The sequence below is a fragment of the Fundulus heteroclitus genome, chromosome 6 (assembly GCF_011125445.2).
Source record: "Fundulus heteroclitus isolate FHET01 chromosome 6, MU-UCD_Fhet_4.1, whole genome shotgun sequence".
Taxonomy (NCBI): Eukaryota; Metazoa; Chordata; class Actinopteri; order Cyprinodontiformes; family Fundulidae; genus Fundulus; species Fundulus heteroclitus.
In genome coordinates this window covers 11,748,671-11,766,195 of record NC_046366.1, presented here as the reverse complement: position 1 = coordinate 11,766,195, position 17,525 = coordinate 11,748,671, and the positions used below count along the sequence as shown (strand labels likewise).

General features: G+C 43.2%; 1 protein-coding gene across 8 annotated transcripts in view; it reads right to left on the bottom strand.

Annotated features, from left to right (window-relative positions):
* Positions 1 to 4,329: 4,329 nt before the first annotated feature.
* Positions 4,330 to 17,525, bottom strand: part of LOC105934197 (receptor-type tyrosine-protein phosphatase S) — a 122,897-nt gene continuing 109,701 nt past the window's right edge. For 7 of the 8 annotated variants that reach the window (XM_036138042.1, XM_036138043.1, XM_036138041.1 and 4 more), the window contains 10 exons: positions 17,053 to 17,228; positions 16,795 to 16,914; positions 15,286 to 15,440; positions 14,828 to 15,113; positions 13,920 to 14,098; positions 13,411 to 13,537; positions 11,691 to 11,816; positions 10,800 to 10,954; positions 10,511 to 10,646; positions 7,641 to 7,709 (listed from right to left, as the gene is read on the bottom strand). In XM_036138042.1, the coding sequence (XP_035993935.1) occupies positions 7,641 to 7,709; positions 10,511 to 10,646; positions 10,800 to 10,954; positions 11,691 to 11,816; positions 13,411 to 13,537; positions 13,920 to 14,098; positions 14,828 to 15,113; positions 15,286 to 15,440; positions 16,795 to 16,914; positions 17,053 to 17,228 (1,529 nt within the window). Of the gene's footprint in view, positions 7,710 to 10,510; positions 10,647 to 10,799; positions 10,955 to 11,690; positions 11,817 to 13,410; positions 13,538 to 13,919; positions 14,099 to 14,827; positions 15,114 to 15,285; positions 15,441 to 16,794; positions 16,915 to 17,052; positions 17,229 to 17,525 lie in introns of all 8 variants that reach the window. The other variant, XM_036138040.1, reaches the window with a different exon arrangement.

The following is a 17,525-nucleotide window of genomic DNA, read 5'->3' as shown; positions in this document are numbered from 1 at the left end:
TGATTAAAGGGTTATTGAGCAGCTTCTTTAAACTTGATAGCGACGTGCCCAGGTCATTTATTTCCCAGAAGTTGATGAAGTGGAGCAGGAAAAATATCTAAAACATGCAGGACTGTTTGTGTTTGAGGTTATTTAGATGGAGTGTTGTTTTAAAGGTATATATTTACAGCCATGACAGATTCTCCACTGCATCTGTGTGCAGTAACAGCGTAGTTACCTGAATTAATCAACACAAACCTTTCTGCAGAAAGTGGATATTATTTGCCTTAATATATGAGATCCATTCAAATTATATATATATTTTTTGTTGCAACAGGAAATATTTCTATTTCTAATCTCAGTGGAGTGAAGAGCAGCTATGCAGGGCACAGTGTTGGTAATGACATTTTGTGCTTTTAGAAATAAATATTCCAATGAGACCCGATGTAAGAATTTCTGGCACATCTATGGCCTGGGCCTTAATTCAGTTCAGAACCCATGAACCTCTGAATAGTGCATGCATACCGCAGGCTGATCTGATCTAATGTCCACATTTTTCAAACACACGATGCATTGCTGTGTTGTGATTCTCACTGTTACTGTCGTTGATTTCAAGGTGAATGGTTTTGTACAAAGGGAGGTGTAAAGGCGCAGAGCTTGTCCTTTCAGGAAGTGCAGCAGGAGGAAAAACATTCGGAAAATATTTGTGATCAGCGGCTAGAGAAACACAGGCGTTCTCCACGATGGAGTCAGCTGCAGACTCAGCTACTGTACCCGGGGTCGTCTGAGAGCTTCTCACATTTATTGCAACAGAGCGAGGCAGAAATCCACGCCTACGTCTCAGAGACAGAGCAAAAAGGAATCGTACATCTTTCTAATCTAAAACAAGAGTTTACATGTCATGTAATTACGCAGACAGATGATTTATACAGAAATATGTTTCCACCTTATAGTGAAAGAAAATAAAAACACAACAGACCCTATTTGGGCACAGTTAAACACTGCAACCCAACACTTTCACTACACCATATCACAACACAGAAATCCTCGTTCTTCTTGTTTCAGTATTTTCCTCATTTCTTCGAAATGCAACCATGAAACCTGCGGCTTTTCTGAAAGCCCTTGAGGAAACGACAGCAAAAAAAAGCAACGGGGGGAAAAAAACAATCCAGTTTGTTTTTACCAAAAGGGATTGGTCACACGACAATGGCGATGAACCTTTCCCCCACATCCTGTGTGGGGGTAAAGAAAGTGGAAACGCATGCAGAGCTCAGCTGAGTTCATTATTGGCAAGGCAGCAGGTTGGGTCAGATATGGGTGCGCCATCCGCAGGCAGATAATAACAGGTAACTCTCGTTATCACAGATGTACAGATCAACGTCCCTGATGTCTGTGCGTCTCTCCTTTTAGGCGTGCAGGAATTTTTCTGAAGAGTGGGGTGATGTAGAAATTGCTGCCCACCACGGTAATTTACAGTCTGAGAATCAGGTGCATTGTTCCCGTGGTTCCACTGCGTATGCTGGTTGATTAATATGAGACACGTGAATAAGCTCAAACCGAAAGCTTCATGTTCAACTTTCAATTGCAAAAGCAAAAACCACATGTAGCTAAATTGCAAAGGGAACTAAAATACTGTTTCAGTTTGAGAGTCCAGTTTGCTTGAAAGCAAAGATTCTATTTACATGTATAAACTAAGCGGAGCACTATGGTGAAAGCAGTACTGCTCCACTTGATAAAGTACAATCTGTTGGGCTCTTTTTGGCATTAAGACAACAATTCTTATTGCCACAGTGCCAGACAGGACACTATGACAACAAAAAAAAAAAAAGAATGAAAGCAAAGATTCTGTTTAAATCTGATTCGATGAACTATTCTTTAGGTTCCTTGAAGGTTCGCCTAAAGTTGTTTTTGTGTCTTCACGTGTTGTCACAAATGTGCTGTCCAGTTTCAGACCATTTTCAATATAGTGTTTTTGTTTAATTATCTCATCATTAAGCTAATCAAATCTGACCTAAAAGAAAGGACGGACTCTTAAATAAACTCTGGCGATTAACTAGTGCTAGCACAGAACAGAACAGACAGCTTAATCGGGTCTTCTTGTTGGTAGATTCCTCGGATCGTGAAACCAAACCAGCCCGAGCGACTCGTGGTCAACTCACAGGTTGTTTTTCATTTTTGGCATCTTTACCAAAATGAATTAGCTCTGTTTCAAAATCTAAAACTCTTGGTCTTAAGATAAGGAGTAGAGGAGTATTGATACACTAAATGAAGATTCTTTAAAGCAGTTTTGTGAACAATGAAATCTTTCTCTTTTGTAAATAAATAAATACGTTGATGGGAAGATAGATGGAGGGTAATCCTGAAAGAAACCCTGTTACAGGATTGATAGTATGGTGGAGGTTTTACCTTCCTGCAGGACTCTAAACGTACAGTCAGAGCTACAATGGAAGCTCCAGTGCAATAGTTATATACAAAATACACAAATAAATAACAAACTAGGTAAAACAAATAACAGTTTTAGTTTTTAACACTTTACCCAGACCCAGTTTAAGAGCCACAGGTCCATTTTAAGCTAAATACAATTGCCTGGAGTCCAGCAAAGGAGTGAAATTTAAGTTTTTATTTTCTAAATAAGTGTGGAGTGAATCAGTAAATATAAAGAATGCCAAATTCAAATATCGATGTAAAATGCATTGAATTTCTATAAAAAAAAAATTAACCCAACAGTCATGTTTTTCCTGGAGAGAACACGCAAAACTCCATGCAGAAACTCTGAGATTTGAACCAAGGACCTTCTTGCTGCAAGTGTTCCGCCTGAGCCGCTGTGCAACCCACATTCATTCATCCCCAGTTTATGCATTTTCAAATACTTATGTTGACCTGCTAAATAATCCAAGCTATTTTTTGTGAGATTGTATAAAACCCCCTGTTATTAATCTATTGAAACATGTAGAGTCTGTTTAGGCTCTGAAGTGATTGGTTGTTCTGATGTTTTTTTTTTTTTACCCCTCTGCTATTTAAAGTCAAAGTCTTCAATGATCTATGGTGCCTCTGATGAAGGCCACAGGCTGAGAATGTTGGTCTGATGATAAAGAAAATGACTGAAAAAGGCTGCAAAAAGACCCTGAATCATAATAAACAATAAAACACTTCTAAATTGTTATATGTTGGTTTTGACTTATAGAAAATACATTTTTATTTTTAGGTTTTTGACTTTATGCTTCTAGATGCTGATCTTTTTTTCCGGTTTGAAACATTTACTTGGTTTCACTTTTTTTTTTTAACTTTTAATTTTTTGTTCTCCCTGACACATCTCTTTTCTCCCCCATTTTACTCATGGGGACAGCGACATTGGAACCCTTGTAGAAATAAACACAAGCTTTCCTCCAGATCTTTGACGATGAAAAGAAACGTATGAGAGTTATTTCATCACCCCGTTGCAACCGAAACATCATTTCAGCCCCGATGACAACAAAACGCTTCACGGCAGCTTTGCATCACCTTTAAGAGATACTTTAAAATCCATATATATTCCAGATTGCAAAGATCCAGTGTTTTTTTTTTTTTTGAAAAACATAAAGATAAATGAAAACAAAATATCCTAAAATAGTTTCCATGAAATCTATTATATAAACGCAAACATCATTTCAGTAGCAGGGCAAGGCTGCAGAAAAAAAGTAAAAACTAAATAAAATAATATTTTTTATACAAAGTTAAAAATGTTGCATGTGTATGTTTGGGTAACATACAGATAAAACCTTGATAGCTAATATTTCAAAATGAAAACTTAGCAGAAGGGAATTCATTAGCTTGTGTAAAGATAAACATGGAGTAAAAAGGGGCGCATTCAAAAGTTTTCGCTGGGACTATTGTGTCCTTAGGGACAAACGTGTTGCCTTTTGTGTAATAGCCACTTTAGAATAATTTAAGGAACTGCAAAACACTTGGAAACATAAAAAAAAAACATCCTCTTGCAAACTTGACCTAGTCACTCAACAAAGTCAGAATGCCTTGAAGAATAAAAGAGAACCGGCCCTTCATATCCCCAGGATCTCTCTAGGGTTCATCTCTACCATCTACATTTTAAACTTCGGCTGTTGTCTGATCAGCAGAACAGAAAAAAAAGGCCTAAATCTGATCCTAGAGACGATCTAACTCTTTTCAAATTCAGCAGAACTGAATGCAACATGCTGTCGTATTTCCAAACTATTCTGAGCGCTGAAATTAGAATTAAAGTCTTTTTCAGAGGAGGAGTCCATTGTGGTTTCAGTTGACTTTGGCTCCATCTAGTGGCCGAGGAGTGAAAAACAGAGAAAAAACAAACAAACGGGACTCAAGAAGCACAGGGTGTCGTATATCCAACCATCCTGCTTTTAATACAAATTCAAGATACAATATCTACATCTATGGTTTGAAAGGAAAGAACAAGTACATAAGTGAGGGGTATGGCATCATCAGAGCTGGCCCTCCACACGTTCATTATATGTTCCGCGTGTGCCCGTTTATATATTCCTCTTGACACAATAATCATTGGAAATCGAAGGAGTAACATATTTCATATATGTTCAAACATTGTCAAGACTTCAGGACCACACATAGAGTTCATATGAGAATAAGCTCAGATTCAATCGATAACCTCTGAGGGAGTGTGTGTAAAGTGTGTAGCTAGACGATTCATACCCACTCCCTGTCAAAAATACACCTGCTACTGTGTGCTTTCAAGCAAACTAAACACCAACAGCATTAATCTGGATATCTTCACTCAAATGTCTGCTCTATACGTCGAACATTTCCGATGCCCTTAATCGCACCGCGGCTGCAGCTACGTATAGGTCAACTCGGGGAGGCGGGGGTCAAAAGGGGGCGTCACTGTAAACCTTGAATAGCTCTGCCTCTAATGTACATCTCTATAACTAATCAGACATTAGTAATTAGTATCAAATAGCACCCTACACAGAGGGCATACGTTGTCAATACAAAGCAAATCATTAAAAAAAGCACATAAAAAAATGGGAAAAAAATTAAAAGAAAGAAGAAAAAAAAACCACAAAAAGTGACAGCATCGTACATCAACTTGCCCAAAAACAAACATTTTATTGGTTGTCTTTAAAAAAAAAAAAAAAATCAAAATAACAAAATAGAATAATAAATATTGTTTAAAAAACCATATGAAATAAATACGACAAAGTGAGCGAGAACAATAAGGCTTTTTTTTTTTTAGCGACGCTAAGTAGTACATCACATCTGGTCCCACTGTATATTACACGCTGTGCTCAGATGTGTGGAACGGTACCGCGTGGGACTTTAGTGGCAGACTGTATGTACAAAAGTGGTGGACCTGCCCGATACGTCTCACACCGTTACTCCAAAGTGTTCTTCGAGCACTGAAGCACTGAATTAGGACCGATTGGGATTACAGCTCAAATTAGGTCAAAGATACACACCAATATCACGGGGAGTTTTACTGGAGTCAGAGCAGTTCACATCAACTGGTGAAGTTGGGCGCTTCTGTACAAATGGTTAAATGAAACTGAAAAATACCAAGGGCCTCTATGAAGGATTGGAAATGGGACAGGAAATGTACAGCACCTTGCAAAAGTTGATTTTGTTCCCCCACCGCATTTTGTCTTGTTGCGAATGCAAACTTGAATGTATTTTATTGTGATTTTATGTGATAGACCAACAGAAAGGTAGCCTGGTCTTACCAGAAGACTGGGGCAGGCATTTATATTTAGCCCCCATCACTTCCAATATACACCCCAAAATAACTACAAGTACAGTCAATTACCTTTAGAAGTCATTTAAACTGTGAAGTCGGATGAGCTCAAACTTACTGGCCAACATGCGAAACATCATGTGTGGCACAAAACTAACTAAACTCTCTGAGTTCAGCATCCTCATCTTGAGTCATAGTGGTGGCAGTATCATGCTGTGGGGGATTCAGTGAAGGGGAAGACGGCTGGAGCTAAACACAGGGGCAATCCTGCAGGGACTTTAAATGCAAATGCATGCCACGCTTTTTAGATTTGTGACAGATTTGGAAATGGGGACAGAGGGAAGCTCACACACTTGATTTTCACAGCATTTATTAAAATTTTTTGTGATGCCTTTTGGATCTTTGTCGGGACGAATGTCAAAATATTAACAAGCGTGTATCCTTTTCCTTCTACTTTACATGTGTTGTGCCAATTTGCGTTGTATCCGTTAAGTCCTTAATAAAACACATCAAAGTTTGTGGTTAAACATGAAAAAGGTCCGGGGGTTATAGATATTTGAACACCTTTGCAAGGCACTGTAACTCAAGCTTTCTCATTTTTAGGATTTCTCTCATTACCGTCCATTAGCAGTAGGCTCGACAAGTACAAATATAAGAAGGATTTCACTGCTAAGGGCCGCAGTTCAAGTAGGGAAACACCAGAGTGGGAAGATGAACCATGACACAACTTCCCCCCCCCCCCCAAATTAAGATGTCGTGTTTCACAACAGAAGCTTTGCAAACAAATGCGCAAGCATCAAGCAGCATGTTAAAGAGACGAAAATCAAGTCTGCATAAGGCAAAGGAAAACATCAAAAACCCACGAAAGACCCGCAGATGTGAGATCTACCAAACAGAGAGAGAAACGTAGAGCTCAGTCCTTCCACTAGCATCTCCTTGAATAAGCCACTGCTGAAACCAACACAACGGGACAGACATTCAAGAGGAACCGAGATGGATGATGAACAAGGACGATAGCAAACAGCAAGCAGGGTTCTTTTTCTTCTTCTTCTTCTTCTTGACGAGGAACTACAGATCCCAGCCCGCTCGTGGAGGCGGCAGGCTCCGGGTGCGGCTCCAAGGTCAGCTGTAGCGCAGAGCTGCCGCTGCTGGGGACGGTAAACCCGGGGCTTGACTTTTCTCTGACTGCTCTGTCGTTGTGCTGGGTAACAAATAGGAGCCACGCCTCCTTGTAGGCCACAGTTCCTGCTCGCTTTTGTCTTGGCACTGTGCGTCTGGTAAATAAGCACCCACCCGCGTCTCCAGCCGTCCTCAGGGCCAGTGGGGTCCGTGGACGTCTTTGAAGCAGACTCGTAGACACAGAGAAATGTTCACCTTGTTACTCCTTTAGTACATCAAACTAATAGATATAAAGTTGAGGATAAAAAGCCCATTTAGGGTGCAGCAAATATCCAGGCTCTTTGTGTTTTTTTTTTGTGTTTTTTTTTCTCTTAAATCTTTTTGTATTTTACACACATAGAGTAGCGTAGCTCCTGTTCGGAAACCTTTTGTATTTCACTGGTTCATACTTGAGATAGCTGACCACAACACACATGTATTTATACGTCCTTCACACTGGAACACTGAGGTAAGTATATGGGTTACACATGGATAGTCTTCTCGGCCAGCAGGGAAAGCACTGGTGAGCTCGGCTGCTGCAGGAGAACTCTTGTCGCTGAAGTTGTCGCTAGTTGGTGCAGAATTGGTCTTTAAATCGTGCTTCCAGGAAAAGTTGAATCTCTCTCTCTCTCTCTCTCTCTCTCTCTCTCTCTCTCTCTCTCTCTCTCTCTCTCTCTCTCTCTCTCTCTCTCTCTCTCTCTCTCTCTCTCTCTCTCTCTCTCTCTCTCGTCGTTTGTTGTTTTGTTGACGTCAAAGCAGAAGGGTGGTCGCGTGGTCTTCTCTTCTTTTATGTTGCATAGTGGTCAAAGCTACCCAGGTACTCCAGAGCAGCCTGATAGCAGAACTGGTACTCATCCTGGGGGACAGACAGACAAACTAAGTAAGCAAACAATGATATACTTATTAAACACAGACATAAATTAACTATATTTAGGCTATTTTTTTTATTTCTATTAGGTTTCATCATCAATACTCGCAGGTAATTGATAGCGATTCCGCACTCAAATTTCAAGATGGCTTGAATTCTTCATGAATGTTTAGCAAATAGGACGGCAGCATACAAAATGTAGTCTTCAAATGATTAGGTGAAGCGAAAAAGCCAAATTCTAACAACAGATGAGAAACAGAGCCATTGACCCCAACCGCCCTCAGTCCAAGGCTTTGAGATTCCAGTGAATCAGAGTGATGGCCCTTATCCACGGACGGATAAAGCATGAAACCCTGGTGAACCTCACAGGGGTGGCCAGACCTAACAACTCCAAGAGTTCATCGGCCACCAGGTCACAAAAGGACCCGGAACAACATCTAAAACTCTGCAGACCTCACCTGCCTCAGTGACCGTCAGTGTTATGAGTCAACGACGAGAAAGAGACTGAGCAAAAACGGAGTCTCTGGGGGAGTTTGGAGGTGAAAAGCCCTTTGATCAAAAATAACACAAATTCCCATTTCACATCTCCACGACTTGGTGAAATATTCTGTGGACTGTGGGAAGCTGTGTCTCCCGTTACATCAGATGTCTAAAACCATAAAAAACATGGCAGGAAAATAATACCATAGCACAGGTCAAACATGGTGGTGGTATGTGGGAGGCTGCCTTGCTTCCTCAGGACCTGGATGACTAGAAAACACTAATTCTGATCTGAAAGCGCACTTATGTGCACAAATTCTATTTCCCAATGGCTCACACAACAAAATGAATGTTTTGGAGAGGCCTAGTCAAAGTCAAGACTTAGATTGGATTACGATCCTGCAGCATAACCTTAAGCAGGTCAGTCATCCTTAAAAAACCTCCCAGTGCATCTCAAAACAGTTCTGCAAAGGATGGACCAAAATTTATGGTAGACCAGCCATAAATAAAATTATCATCTGTAAACTGCTTTTTTTATTTACCCAAGTTGTCTAAGTTCAGTTCAGAAAAGTTTTTATCATCTTCGCCCAAATAGAAAAGGTGAAATCAATCTTAGAAAGACCTGACTTGGAGAACCTATTCCACGCTTTCATCACAGTTCATCTTGATTCCTGTAATGCGCTGTTTACAGGCATTAGCCTTAGACTCTGGCTGGTCGAGGTCAGTGGCTCTGTTTAAGTCAGACCCGCAGGCGCGGGCGTATCACTCCCATCCTAGCGTCCTTTCACTGGCTCCCTGTGTGCTACAGAATTCATTTGAAACATTTATTTGTTTTTAATGTTTGCACAACCTGTCTCCACCATATTTATCTGAGCTGCTTCAGCCTTACAGCCCGCCCCGATCCCTTAGATCAGCTGGTCGGCGGCTGCTGACAGTCCCTAAAACTAGGCTGAAGCTCAGAGGTGACAGAGCATTTGCTGCTGCTGCTCCTAAGTTATGGATAATTTACCCTTTAGTGTCAGACAGGCCTCCTCCTTTCCTGTTTTTAAAGCTCTTTTAAAAACGTATTTTTATTTCCTGGCTGTGAACCAGTTTTTAAAATAACTGCTGTGAACCTGTTTTTTCATATTGTGTATGTTTTAATTTTTTTTGTTAACCTTTTCTTGTCTTGATGTACAACACTTTGGCCACACCCGCGGTTTTTAAAATGTGCCACAGATATAAAGCAGATTGATTGATTGATTGACTGATTGAAGTTAGGTGTGACAAAAAAAAAGCCAAAAGAGAAAAGAACCTGCATGAGGAAAATACGTTCTACAGCGCTGTCCAACTTTCCAAGACAGAACTGGGGTGAGGAATAGTGATATAGTAACTGTTGCAAACCAGAGCAGCTAAAAAAAACATATTTTTACTACTAAATTAACTTTTGCTACTATAAAACTGGAGAGGATTGGGTTGTTCGACATCATAAAACTTTACGTCGCTGCTCTGACTATGGGTTAAAGTGGTGGTCAAACCAAAGGAGCTGCTTCCACAGCAGCAGTAGACCCACACCAGAAAAATACAGAGCTGTGTTAGTGTGCAAATGTCTGAAGCCAAATTTAATTTCCTTGCTAATTTGCTTCAGAGAAAGCCTCCCTCTTTTGTAAGCCCATAAAATGGGAAAGAGCTGCCCAAGTTCTCTGATTTTAGTTTGAAATTTGCAGTACCTTAAGCCTTTTTGATTGCAACTCTTGGTAAATCACTTAACTTTGACCTATTCATTTTCACATGACAGCCGGATATTTTAAAAGTAGTTTAATATTAAACTTGTTGTACTGTTTTAACTTGCAAAGCCGTCTTTTTTTTCCATCGTCAATCTACCGGGAAAAAAAAAAGAAACAAAAAATAAAACGTTTGTTTAATTTGTGGTTCATTTTTAGAGTTAGCAGCTGTCATAAAACAGAGAAAACCTGTAAAAAGCTTTAAGATTGCAAGCAAACCCCTCTGCTAAAACTGGATGCATGCAACATATTAAAATGTTCATAAATCTGAGTCTCAGTTCATAAATCCTGCGCTCAAACCGCGAGAAACTACCGCCTCATCTACGTAAATTCCCTTTTTCTTTTTTAAATATATGATCTCCTGCGAGTGCTACACTCCTTTGTTGACGCCTGCCCTACATTCTGAGCCGCGGTTCAGCGCTGAATACGTCTTGTCACTGATGATTTCTGCCCTATTACCGTGCTGCCAGGAAGTATTTGACTTGTGCTGACTTCAGCAAAGGACTCTGTGCGTTGCATCGGGTCACAACGCGTTACGGGAGTTACCTCCGTCTGCACCATGGCTGGTCTCTGCGTCCGCAGCATTTTGACAGTTTGGAAGATGTCCACAGCCCCCTCGTAACGCATCCTCTCGAGGACAATGCTCAGAGTGATGAAGACACCTGTCCGCCCCACACCAGCGCTGCAGTCATAGTAAAAAAAAAAAACAATCCATCAGAGCGGATTAAAAGGTGCCATGTTCCTCTGTGCCACGCAGCACTGCAGAGATATATCAAACTGTGAGAGCGACTGGTTTCGTCAGGAGCTTCGGGGATAAAAAAAACAGCCGATTTACCTGCAGTGGACGGTGATCGGCCCGTCCTGGCCAAACTGCTCCTTGGTTTTGTGCACTTGGCCGATGAAGTCGATGAAGCCCTCCCCAGACTTGGGCACGCCTTGCTCTGGCCAGTCGGTGAACTGGAACTGACGCACCGTTCTGGACTGGCCATCCTGCAGGAGTGGGAGATAAGAGCACGACGGTTTCACCGGAGCACCTGAACGCATCGCTGATTTAAAAGCCAACCTGATTTCTTTTCAACACACGATGTTTATCAAGAAGACATGCGGCCACTGGTAAGTCCAGGGGGGGCCGTTTCAAAATGACTATTTCCAGAGCTCCTTGCTCTATTGACAGAACAGAGATGCTCTGCCAGGCAACATCCCCCCCCCCCCTAATGATTACTGTAATCTGACCCGGGATCAGTTAGCTGTGGTTAACTTGAAGCTGTAACGTCAGTAGGTCTGCTTCTGTCAGCCACTCAGTAGGCAATTACATCTTTTCTCTTCTGCTCAGCCTCCCCGACTCCCCTTTAATGGAGATCAATAGAGCATCTGTCAATGTGGCGTCACTGCAGGACAGGCCTAACTGGAGTTATCTATGACTGGCACAGGCACGCACACACACGCCCACGTTGTCAAGATAATCTGGAGACGGCATGCTTGAATGCATGGCCTGCAGCATCTTGTCAATAAGCGAGAATCAGCCGTACTACACACACACACACACACACACGCACACATTGGCATACAGAACACTCGCAGAGCGACACACACTGCAGGTCGATAGGACATGCTTCGCGTCACTGCCCCCTAACGACGCCGAAGGAATGGAGGAAAATTGATGAGGATGATGTTACACAGCCTGGATGCGAGATACAAGACAGGGAGCGTATAATCACAAACCCACCCTGGCATCTGTAACTTTGAACTCTCGGAGGATGTACTGCGGCATGTTGTACTCCGCCATCGGGTCGACCACGAAGTACTGGTACCTGGCAGAGCGCTCGGCGGGCCAGTACTGGTGGCACTTCTCCTGAAAGAGCAGAATACAGCCAGACGTGGATGAAACCCCGAACAGGGCTGGAAGGTGTGATACTTTATTTTTGTTGCCGTGTTCTATACGGTGTCTTGGTAAAGTGACTCTTGAATATTTAAATTTATGTATGCAAAGTAGGATTTGATGTGACAGAACCACAAAAGGCATCAAGTTTTTTTTTATTTTTATTTATTTATTACAAATAAATATTAAGAAATTGCGTCTTGCTTTTAGATTTAGCTCCTCAGAGTTACCATTTTGTAGGGTCACCCTTAGGTGGAGTTACAGCTGGGAGCCTTTTGGCCTCTACCAGCTTTGCTCATATTGAATCTGGCATAGTTGTTTTTCTTTGCGAATTAGCTCAGGCTCAAGCAAAGTGAACGGGGGAGTGCCTTTGAACATGCACTTTCTAAATCTAGCCACATATTTGTAACTGGATGTACATCTGGACTTTGACTGGGCTCTTCTAACACCTGGAAATGCTTTGATCCGAACCCTTTCATTGCAGAGCTGGTTGTATGTTTAGCATTGTTGTTCTCTACTGCAGTCTCACTATTTTGCAACCTCCAGGTAGGCCAGAAAGTTGAATCTTTGTCTCATCTGAACAGAGCACCCAACTAACTTGTGGCAAGCTGAAACTTGGACTTGTTAATGGAACTATTTCATGAAGGCCAGATCTGTGGGCATGGCCATCCGCTTTCATGTGGACAGATTCTCTGCACAGAGTTACCACGGGTCCCTAGGCTGCTTCTCTGACTACTTCCTCCTCGCCTGGCCTGTCAGATGGACGGCCATACCATACCATACCATACCAATTTTATTTATAAAGCAGTTTAAACACCCACAGGACCAAAGTGCTATACACAATCTTAAAATACAAATGATCAATCATAAAACCATAAGCAAAAAGGTATATAAAATGAGTAATACAATTCAAGAAAGTAAAATGCAGCAAAGCAAAGTCAACATCTCAGATTGTGTTAAAAGCCAAGGAAAAGAGATGGGTCTTAAGAAGGGATTTATGATCAGAAAGGGAAGAGGCCCGTCTGATGCCCAAGGGAAGGTCATTCCACAGCTTGAGAGCTGCTTCAGAAAAAGCATGGTCCCCTCTTTGCTTGCGCTTCGTCTTCGGCACAATCTCTTGTTACTGAGGGTTGTAGTTGTGCCGTATTCTTTCCCCTTAAGACTATGGCACAATTCATACGAATATCCCAACCTTTTTTTTTTTAAAAGGCTGGGATATTATTTTAGAGCCACGCTTTAAACGCCTCCACATCTTCACCTGTCTGCTGTGTTCCTTGGTTGTCATGATGCTGTCTGTTCGCTTATGTCCTCCAACAAATCTCTGAACCTTTAAAAACAGCTGCCTTTATGCTAAGATTAAATTAAAGTACAGGTGGACTCAAGTTTTCTAATTAGTTGGCTTTTGAAGGTGGTTTCTGTCATTTTATTTTATTTTGGAGTACCAATTTATAGGAGGCTAAAAATCAAATTTCAGAATAGTATTTGTAGAAATGTTTGACCATGACTTGTAAAGTATTTTTTTTTAAATAACGCACTACTTTGTATTGTACTGTTGGGCTGTCCCTACCCGTCCCATTTCTCTCAGCTTCGTCAGCATGACCACGATGGTGGAGTTGTGCTCCCACAGCATCCTCCAGAAGTCCTCCGTCGTCTCAGCCAGGGGACCCTGGGTGGCGATGTAGCCTCTTTGCTGCCTGCGGACACACAGGCACACGCAATTGAAGCCACCTCCTCCCTCCATTCTCCTCGTTTCTTCATCTGCCAAGCATCTCGCGGGAAAACTGGGTCAGGCTGCGCTCAAGATGAGGAGCAGTCAAAACATGCGTGTAAAACCGCTTTGAACGGCTGAATCATCAGGGAGGCCTCATTGTCCGTCCCCCTTCGCAGGGGCCGAGGCGAGCGCTGCGCCCGCGAGACAAGTCGTGGGAGAGCACGTACAGGAGTAATGACAGATCTGACACGACATGACAGAGGAGAGGGCCGCGGTCAAAAGCCCTCCGATCCGGTCACTTATCAAGGCAGGATAAAACGACAGGAGGGTCGGGTCAGATTAGCGTTTGCAGGAGGACAACATACCTGTATCCATCTATGTAGCTGGCGTTGATGTAGTCTGAACCCTCCAGACCTCGGATGGGCTGCAGGCAAACGCGAGTGGTCTCGTAGGGCATGATGTTCACCAGTCGGTTCTTGAATTTGTTGCAGGGGAGGTTGGCTGTGACGAACCGCGACGTGTGGGCTTTGGTGTTGGCCAGGCGCTGGAATACGAGAGAGGTTAGCGTGTTGCGATTTAAAATCGGATTATTGAGCGACCGGAAACTTTGCTGGTTAATGTGTGTTGTTTAATACTTTAGTTGCTTGTAGGGCCTCCTGAGACGAGAACAGACCAGTAAAAAGAAGACAAAATATTACTTTTTTAAACGATTCCTATAAGTTAACAAGCGAGTTGTTTTTCTTCACTTTTATGAGCGAATTAGCTCTACATTCACCAAATCCAACCGCAAATATGAAAACTTTACTGTAACTTTACTGTTTTATAATAAACACGTGTTAATAACTATCTGTCTGTCTGTCATTGATCAGTCAGTAAAGCTCTATGTCATTGTTTTTTTTTTTTTTTGGCATCTGGGCAAAGTTAAATCAGCTCTTCTTTCAAATCTATAAAGCTTACACTGTGGTACATTTATTACACATTCTTTAACTCGTGGATAGTGATATGTTTTAACTTAATTTCCTCTAAAATACAAAAAAGCAGCATCAAGCCTTTGTTGGTAAATGTCCCTTTGTTGCTTTTGAAAGTGGCCATTTGTCCGTGGGTTCCCTCAGTGACTCAAACACCAAAACAAACTTCAGCATTGATAAAGATAACGGACATTATATGAATATGAATCAGTGTTAAAAGGCCTGCTTTTGTTCAGAAGTCCAAACATGCCATTTGTAGAGTCCAGCCGTTTTTTTTTGCCGTGGCCCTTTGACCATTCCCCCACCTTAAACTCCAGCTCCATGCCGGTGACGTGCTCTCCGGGCTCCACCTTGGACAGCTTCTGCATGTAGGAGTAGAGGCTCCGGGCAGCCACCTCGGTGTTCCCGCAGGCCACGGCCTCCAGCAGCGACTCGTGGATGAAGCTGTACTGGTCCTCCGTCTGCACCATGTAGTTCCTCTGCGAGCGCATGAGAGTCACGTGGCCGTAGATGTCCACGGTGCGCTCGTGCCGAATGCGCTCCAGCATGGCGTCGATGACGATGAAGCAGCCGGTGCGACCGACGCCGGCACTGGGCGGATGGGGGACAAATATACCTGCTTTTCACGCTTGCACTTAAAAGCAGAATTCCTGCAAGACGTATTTGCTTTCTTTATCGTTGCTCGTCTTGTTTGCAGCTAGGGTGGGAGCGGCCTTTAAAATGGAACCTTTCAAATGCGAGATTAAGCTGAGCTTGCGCGTACCTGCAGTGAACAATGATGGGTCCGGCGTCGGGAGGGTTACAGGCCTTCACCCTGCGAAGGAAGTTCAGGAAGGGGGTGGGATACTCAGGCACACCATGATCGGGCCAGGCGGTGAACTGGAACTGACGCACCTCCCTCCTTTCACTGCTGCCGCTCTGAGACGGGAAGCACATGGAGAAAAGCACCGCGTTACAAGCCTGAATGGCTGCATGTGTAAGAAAAATTAATATTAAATAACACTTTTATCATTACTGATGTCTTCCTGAAGGATAGATTAACAGTGCCTTCGCAAAAGTATTCACACCCCTTACTAACGTCACGCCACAAACCTTGATAAAAACAACAACATTTGGCCAAGTTACAAAACTTTGTGTGCTGGGAAACTAACACCTTAATCAAAGATGTGTGTTATTTAGGATGTTCCATTCAAAATCCAGAAGTTAACCAAATTACAAATCTGTGGCAAGACCTAAATTCACAAAATCCCTCCGTCCAGTCTAAATAAAGGTTCTGTATTTCACAACAGCGGACGGGACACAAATCCAGCCTCTAAATGTTCAAAGCTGGAAGGGACTCACAAATAGAACAGAATAGAATTCAATTTTATTGTCACAAGTACAAGCAACAAAATGTGGTATCTCTGCATTTAACCCATCACCCTTGGGGAGCAGTGGGTTGCCACTGTGCGACGCCCAGGAAGCATTCTGGGGTTAAGGGTCTTACTCAGGGACCCAGAGTGCAGGCACTGGGGATCGAACCGAGTACTTGCACCCTTCTCTGAGTGCAACCACGCTGCTCTAACCACTAGGCCACCACTCCCCCACTTTAATAACTTCAATAACTTGAAGTGAAAGGTGATTCAGGCGGGCTGTCCACCAGACAAAATGCCAATAAAAAAAAAGACTGAAATTTTTGGCCATATTGTGAAAAAAAAAATGCGAAAAAGTTTAAGAGGTATGAACTTCTAAAAAGGACTTTAGAAAAAAATTCAAACCGATTCATCCAATCCCGCTGGAAAAGACAAAGCTTATTTTTCATTATTTAAAATTTATACAAAAAAAAAAAAAGGGACATGAAAGATGACTGCATTTTTAAATATTTCAGCACATCTCTCTCTCTAGAACTGATGTTTCACAAGGCATCACCAAAGCACAGAGAAGCTGTGCTGCGGCGGGAAGCTCCAGCCGGCCTACTTTCAGTACTCTAAGTAGGCCACAGGGACACGCCAGACTGACGGTCCTAGATGAGCCCTGCGCTCGAAGAAAGCGCTCCACCTCCAGCAGGGATTGCATCTCGGCCCCTGACACATGGACCGTGGCCTGGTTTGAGGCGCTCCACGACACCCAATCTATTCGCCTCTGCGTGGCCACAAACACCGCTTGCTCGGTGATGACAGTGACTCATGAGACCCAAACCCAAACTGTGACCTCAGGACGTCAGAGAAGCTGCTGGTAGGAATGATTTCAAGATGGAGGACAGGCAAGGTCAAAAGTGAGCCCGATGATTTACCTTGTGCAGAGAAAAGGTGCGCACGCAGAAAGTGGCGAGCTCCATGGTGTCCAGCAGCGTGACCTGGGTCATCCCGTAGGTCTCCGTGCCACGACTCGGCCAGTACTGATCACACTTGATCTGTTGGAGCACAAACACACGAGCACAGCGACCTTAGAAACTGCAAACGCAGGTAAAGCAGATTGATGTGTCCCCCCCGTGCTCGAGATAAAGTAAATTGTGCATTTAGGTCACTGGGTAATGCCCCGGTTTCCTAACCCGAGACTTCTCCTCCAGGCGCGTCATCATGACGACAGAGGCGGTCCGCTGCTCCCACACCATCCTCCAGAAGTCCCCGAATGTCTCCGCCAGGGGCCCTTGGGTGGCGATGTAGGCGTTCTGCTTCCTGTACCCGTCGATGTAGTTGGCGTTGATGTAGTCACTCCCCAGGACGCCTGCAAACAGAACCCTCGTGAGGCTCTCGATAAAAGCGTCAATCTGCATAAGTGCCACGTTAAATTAACCTCCTTGCGTCACATCAAGCAATCAAACGAAACGTGTGTTTCTGGCGGCGCCGGCTTTCGCAGGGGCGGCGGCAAACAAACAGCGCGCCGCTGCTGGAAATTCATGAGCCTCAGATCAAACCCGTTCGTTCTCCCTCTCCTCGTTCCGGAGAGGCGCTGGCTGCACTCGAGCGCACTCGCCGATGCTGAATGTTGCAAACACATGCCGAAGGCCCGCGGTGCGCATTG